Raw genomic sequence first — 6,824 nt, 5'->3', positions numbered from 1 at the left:
ACAAGGATGAAAATATATTTTTGCAAGCACAATGCAATTTACATTTGATTTGTTCATGGGAAAACACTATTTAAAAATCCCATTTAGTTTATTTGAAAAATATTTGTATAGGTTATTATCATATTAGTAAGTTGCTTGAGTAAGTGCCATCGCGAGGAAGTTTTTGGAAATATTATTAAATCTAGCTAAGCTTGTTGGATTAATATGGTGACCTGTTGAACCGACCTCTAAATCAAGTTTGGTTTCAATGTAAATCGAGTGAGAGTTGACTTGGTATTGCTCATCTAACATGGCGAGTGTACCTGTAACTTGGTTGACTCAACAAGAACCTGATTTAACTATTTTTAAAAACATATAAAAAGGGTCTCATTTTAATTTTTTTTATAAAAACAATATTAAGAACGACAATGTTTTGAATAAACTCGGGTCAATTCAAGCTAACCCACTTAAACATATAAGCTAGATCTTAACCATGACCGGGTTTAGTAACCTTGTTTTTGGAATCTATTTTTTATTTAATTAAACAATTATATATACATAAAAAGGAAACATTTACAAGAAAGGCAATAAACAAAAATATTGAAGTATATTTTCTTTAATCTAAACTTCATTTATTTATTAATGCATTTCTTTATTATTTTATTGAAAGTGTATTTTTTTTATTGCAAGGACTGTTTTTAAAATAAAAACCATCATGATCTTAAAATGAAGTTTTTTTATTTAAATATTAAAATAATATCTCAATATTTTATATGTGATTAAGGAAAAAAAAATAAATATGATAAAATTATGTAAAAAATTGAAAGAAAAAAAAATATTTTCATTGAATATTTCTGAGCATTATTTTATTTCTTATTTATGCATATCATGTACATACTAATTGGAAACAAAGTGTCGATAATTTTTTATAATTTAAATACTATGTCAATAATTTTTTATACTGTATTTCAATAAAAATTAAAAAAATAAAAAAGTACCCATAGAAAATGGCTAGGCACCTAGACCAAAAAGATCATTCCGGATTGAATCAAGAGACAAGATTTGATATCATTAAAGATAAAATATCTCTCGTCCACCCCCTATAAATAGGGTCAAATTTCATAGCCCGAGGGAGGAGAAAATCAGGTCCAAAAAGGTCTGCGCACGCGACCTTATTTTTTTTACATAAAAATAGATGACATGTCGTTTGCTTTTTTATTTATTTTATAAAATAAAACAAACAATATGTTATTTGCTTGTCAAGATTCTAACCATTGGAGAGGTAGTTGAAAAATCAGAGCAGGATTTTTAGACCTATAAAATCATTTTTAACATATTTTTATTTAAAAACACTTAATAAACAACTTTAAAATCTCAATGGACTAATTTTTCAACTCAAAACACTTTTAAATTAGTTCAAAAACATAAACTTAAATAAAAAAATCTTTCTCAACCCCTATTTATTTTTTTCCAGTATTATCTCTCGTCAAGAGGAACACAATAACCTTCGGCTTTTTTTATTCTTAAAATATCATAACCCAACGGGTTTCTCTCTCTCTCTCTCATTTCATTCTTGGGGACTCAAATATGAATGAATAAAAGTAGCAGTTTCACTCTAAATGGACCATAAATGAAAATGAAAAAATTTTGCAGGTAAAATTTTTAGAAAAGGTGTCTCATGAAGAATGTAATAAAAGGATAAAAAAAACTTGTATTTCTACCTCATTGTCAATTTTGGTCCCTCCTTTTTTAATTCTCTGCAAGCTATAAAACCAAACTTTTTTTTTTTTGCTAAAATGAGCATTAAACTACTATTAAAATTTTTTTTTGATACCATGATAATTTTATAAAAATAAAGAGAAATATATTATAAGCACAATTCTTAGTCAACACAATATATAAAGATAAAATAAAAAAAAAATTCAATGACTAGATGAAAAAACTTAAAGGAGAAAAAAAAAAGAAAAACATTGTTGCAATCTCTAATATTTGTAAATGGATAAGCAGTGTTTTCCCATATCTTTTAAATTTCTTTTAATTTTGATTTAATTTAATTATTGATAGACGTAATCAATTCCGGGTTTGGTGATATTCTTCTATTGTCAAGGAAGAAAAACGATGACAGGAGTTTGTTTAATATATACACACAGACATTCATTTCATGTGAACAAAGTGAAGATAAAAATTATATTCGAGGAAGTCTATAAACTGTGTTTAATTGAGTCCTCGAATTCAACGTTCTTTTCTTCAATTAACCATGTAACTGTAAGTTTGATGTGGTAATAGTTAAGCTGTTAAGTTGCTGATGTTGTGATCATGGAGTTGGTCAGCTATACAAAAACATGCAGGTTGAATTTTGAAAGAGCAGATGCGGTACGATACAAGGGATTCTTTTATACATTATGAAATATGCTAAGAATTTTGCAGGAAGTCATGAAAAATCATGCATGCTTCTCTAGCAATTAAAGAAATTGGACATGTATACAAATTCTCAATGCCATGGGAGCTGCTGAATCACTGTCGACGAAATGTTTAATCAATGATTAGGGTTCTTAGACACTGGCAATGAGACCCTCACAGAAGTCCGTCGAAGCCATAGTTCATACATCACCATGTAAAACGCATCGTAATCAACTGGAGGGCAGTGCCACTGGAAATGTTTTCGCACCTCTAGTACCTTTTTTTGAAACATCAGATATTGGTCAGAACTTATTCCTTTAAGAATTTTCTTAAGCAATGGAATATCTAAAGTGGCAACAACAACTGAGAAGCTCTTCCAATTCAGAATGTCTGCAAATGGAAGATCATAGTGGTTGGCAATGATAACTGGAACACAACCATAATATAGTGAGTCTCCAATACGAGCTGTGTTTACTTCAAAGCCTTTGACATGGAGGCAGAATTTGCTTCCAAGTAGCTCATCAGCATAAGGTGTTGTGAGCCGACCAAAGTGGGCAAAGATTTCAGAGTCATTTCTCCAAGAATGAAGAAGCCTTTCACGGACTGGGGAGTTGATTGATCCAGCAAAGAAAGCAAGTTTCTTCCTGTAATCACATTTCACAACCTGACTTAGGTGACATCCGGGGAAAGAAACCTAGCAATTATATCGCACCAATGTACTTTTGCGATTGCAATTCAAATTCCCATGCATGCTTTGCTAGCTAAAGAGCAATTTCACAACTACAACTAGTCCATGCATACTTTTTAAATCAGAAGCAGGCAACCAGAATAAAGCTTATGTTTCACCTTTTTGACGATGCAAGATTAGGAGGATCTCCTTGTCTAGGCCAAATCTGTGGCAGGGAGACATCTTTGTGAGCAATGTATCCAGAAAGGAAGTAGCTTGAAGAGCAGACCACTTGAATGGCATTAAATTTTACTTCCTCTGACTTCTCCATTGCTGACCGCCCAATGGAATGACAAGCAGCATAGAAATGATCAGCTCCACCTGTCCTATTCCAAAATGGGTACTTCCGACTTATATTTAAGATGTAATCTCTGATGAAATCTTGGATACCTCCTACACCAACTCTAGGGTCATGCCGCAACCTTGTAATTGAGAAGGGAAGAAAGAAAAGGTCTGCCTTCGCTGGATCTTTTGTGATGAAATGACTTTTCATAAGAGCCTTCTTAAAGTAACTTTCACTGGCATAATTGCCCCCAGGTTCAAAATCAACCGGCAAAAGTACATTTGCAAACGGGTCATTTCGCCTGTGAGGATAAACATATATCTTAAAGCTCCTATTCATTTGTTTATAGTCTTCCAGAAAGATATCTTTATCATGGAACAGCTCGTTGTTCACATAGATTCCTGAACAATAGAAACCAGCATTTTCCAGATCCTGAAGTTAAGAAATAGAACTTCATAGAGACCAACTCAACAATCTTCAAACTTCCCATTAACCCAACCCATATCAAGTTGTTTGACCTCCTAGATAATAAATAATGAGGTTGAACCACAGAAAAGCCTTTACAATTTAAGAGCCCAAGCAATGATAAACCAAATTGGAAACTCCACCCACAAATTAGGTTCCCAAATTCTTTCTAACTTCTAATTTACCGAGCTTATGAAAAACTGCAGGTCCAACTAGTGACATTATCATGTAAAATGAAGTGCAAGTTTGAAAGAAAAAATACTGGTGCCTGAATCATAATGAATCCCCTTAGTGTTCAAGTCTGCTCATAGTTTTGGTTGCTTAAACAACTTGATACTAGAAATTAACTCCCACCATCAGTTTTATTTTTATGACCAAAACAAAAATTGACACCATAAAACAGAAGATGGGCAGTGGTAAATTTTTGAATTGGGCTACCTACGCTCTATACTACTCCATAAGATGAAACAAAGAAGGCTTCAAGAGGTTCGCATAGATCAGCTATCAAAAAAAGGTCTGCATAGATATTTAACAGGTCTTGAATATTAAAAAAATTTATGTTCCATCATTGTTATATATGCTTTTGCTTGCAAAAAAAAGGGCATCCGGATGCCCATACATTGCAGGAAGGAGCATAATCAGGGGATTGGTGTCTGACAAAGTTACCTCTTGTATTTTACACATGATGAAGCTCAAATCTACTAGGGCCTTACCTCCTTAGAGAACAAACGAAAGAGAAAAAAAGAATGCTCTTTTAGGATAAAACTCAGCAGAATTCGAAAAGCCTCAGGTGACTTAACAACATCAGAGGAAGTTGTGGTCTTGAGGGTAGATTATTGTCACCTAATACTCGTATCAAATAAGGAACCTAATCAAATGCAGGACATTTCATTTTCTACCTGGCACTAGAAATTGTATAAAGACATTGAATATATAAGCTCTTGGAACCAAAAAAAGATAACATTTTTTTATGGAGTAGAGTCACATTAAGATTCTAATTCTCAAAAAGGGTCGCCATTTCTGTTAGATTCCACTCAAGAAATGCACTAGGAATATTGTCTCACATCATAAGAATCATAAAGCTAAATTTCAATAAAAAAAAACCCCAGCTCTCAATGTTTTAGCAGAACTAAGTATCCCACTTGACAATTATAATTAGGAAGACTTTTATTAATGCATATGATTCTCTTCCGTCAATCAAGTCGATCCTTTAAGGCTACAAGCTTTGAACTTGAAACATTTTTTCTTTTCTTTTGATAACTAAAGTACAATTCAGTTATCTAAAAGCCATTAAAACTTCGCATACCCTTCTTCAACAATCAAATAAGTTAATTCTAAACAATCCCAGCCCCTAAAGAAAATTCAAATCAACAAACAAGTTTCAAAACAAAAACATTGCTTCAAAGAAGACTTACCATCAGAGGAGCCAAATTGAGGCCGTAAAGACCGTTGACTTTCCCTCCCATCTCTGTCATTCTCATTCAGGCGATTGACATTGGAGACATGAACAAAAGGGTTTTGAGCACTATTGCTGATGTTAATTTGAGGAATGGATGATGAGCCAGATAAAAGTGGTTGGTTTAGGTGAGGTATGGATGGTTGTTGATTGGAAAAGAAGAGAGTGGAGGTAGTGGAAATATAAAAGAGAATGAAGAGAGAAGTAAAAAGAGCTAAGGATGTGGGGATGAAGAAGAATGACCTGAAAGAAGGTGAGAATCGGCGGCGAGTTAAGTAGTAGAGAAGCCATGTGGTGTTTGCCATGGCAAGAGATGTCAGTGAGGAGAAAGAAAGTATCTTGGTCCTTTTTGGACACTCTTTGGACCCCACCTACCTAGCGTTGTTGGTCGTTTGAGTTTTGACGAGGAATACTCTTACATTCCAATTACATAATTACATTACATTATAATTGCAATTGGAATTATAATTATATTAAAAAAAAAACTAAATCTCCTCACCTGCACCCTGCACCCGCACACATAACGTAATAGTTTAATAACAAAATTGCTCTTCTCCTCGTGAAATTATTGTGTATCTAAACACAATCTGCCAAACTTTTTTTTAAGGTTTTTTTTATTAATACCAGATTGATTTAAGGATATTTATGGTGATCAACTATTGCCAACTATTTATTGCCTTTGAGAGCGATGTTTGAATCATCTTAAAGTCTTTTTTTGTTAAAAGGAGAAACATAGGGCTAATGGACTTTTGATATCGATGATTTTTTTATTTTATATTTTTTTCTTTAAAAATTCAAAACAACCTCTCAATTTATTATTTTTTTAGATTTGATTCGTGTTCTTTTAATTATTAGTTGTTTTATTTAAAATAATTTATAAAATTAGAATTATTTATCAATTTCACTCCCCTTTATTTTTTTTTAATCTTTTATATTTGGTCCTCAATTCTTTTAATTGCTATTTATTTTATTTGAGATAATTTTTAAAGTTGATTTTTTTCTTATAATTTCATACTCCTTAAGTTTTTTTTCCTATCAAATTTGATTTGGTTGAGAATTGAGCTTCTTGATTGAGTTCGGGTCTAAGATTTCATGGGTTGCGAGTTTTAGACATTAACACAGGTTTATGAGATTCACCATGGGTTTACTTGGTTTTCTTTTTAAACTCATGTTTTTTCAAGTTCATCCTTCAACATTTATTCAATTGGAGATTTGAATTTTTTTTTTTTTGCTTTCTAAAAAATTCTTTGAAAATGACTCGGGTTATCTTGGTTCTTTTTATTTTTTGTTCTTTGTTGAATTTACTTTGCCAGATTTTTTAAATTGATTTTTTTATTTATCCTTGAACATTAAATTGGTTGAGCATTTTTTTAGTTCTATCCTTTAAGGTTAAAGTTTTTTGATATTGAGTTTCATGATTTTTTTTAATTTTATTTCTATTTTTTATCTTGGTCCCATTACTTAGACTATGAGTTGGGCTAAGTTGGCTCAGGTCTTTTTTAGGATTTTTTTTT

The 6,824-nt window shown here is 31.9% G+C and overlaps 1 protein-coding gene across 2 annotated transcripts; it reads right to left on the bottom strand.

Moving 5' to 3' along the window:
* Positions 1–2,353: 2,353 nt before the first annotated feature.
* On the bottom strand, positions 2,354–5,892 carry LOC7469887 (probable glycosyltransferase At5g03795). 2 transcript variants are annotated; one of them, XM_024590980.2, is made up of 3 exons: positions 5,270–5,892; positions 3,226–3,790; positions 2,354–3,023 (listed from the first exon to the last, which is right to left on the bottom strand). In XM_024590980.2, exons 1-3 carry the CDS (start codon positions 5,613–5,615, stop codon positions 2,516–2,518), a joined length of 1,419 nt encoding a protein of 472 aa, XP_024446748.1. In that variant the 5' UTR covers positions 5,616–5,892; the 3' UTR covers positions 2,354–2,515. The 2 variants fall into 2 exon arrangements, with proteins under 2 accessions (XP_024446748.1, XP_024446749.1); XM_024590981.2 differs by having other exon boundaries at positions 3,226–3,821; positions 5,270–5,413.
* Between the last annotated feature and the right edge of the window lie 932 nt (positions 5,893–6,824).

The sequence above is a fragment of the Populus trichocarpa genome, chromosome 19 (genome assembly GCF_000002775.5).
Source record: "Populus trichocarpa isolate Nisqually-1 chromosome 19, P.trichocarpa_v4.1, whole genome shotgun sequence".
Taxonomy (NCBI): domain Eukaryota; kingdom Viridiplantae; phylum Streptophyta; class Magnoliopsida; order Malpighiales; family Salicaceae; genus Populus; species Populus trichocarpa.
The sequence above is the reverse complement of the archived record's forward strand: the minus strand, read 5'-3'. Positions and strand labels throughout refer to the sequence as shown.

Excerpts from the sequence above, each read along its gene's own strand:
- LOC7469887 (XM_024590980.2), bottom strand. The coding sequence starts at position 5,615 with ATGGCAAACACCACATGGCTTCTCTACTACTTAACTCGCCGCCGATTC. Across the intron at positions 3,791-5,269 it reads TCAATTTGGCTCCTCTGATG|GAATCTATGTGAACAACGAG; the intron begins GTAAGTCTTCTT and ends TCTATTGTTCAG. Across the intron at positions 3,024-3,225 it reads AATCTTGCATCGTCAAAAAG|GAAGAAACTTGCTTTCTTTG; the intron begins GTGAAACATAAG and ends ATGTGATTACAG.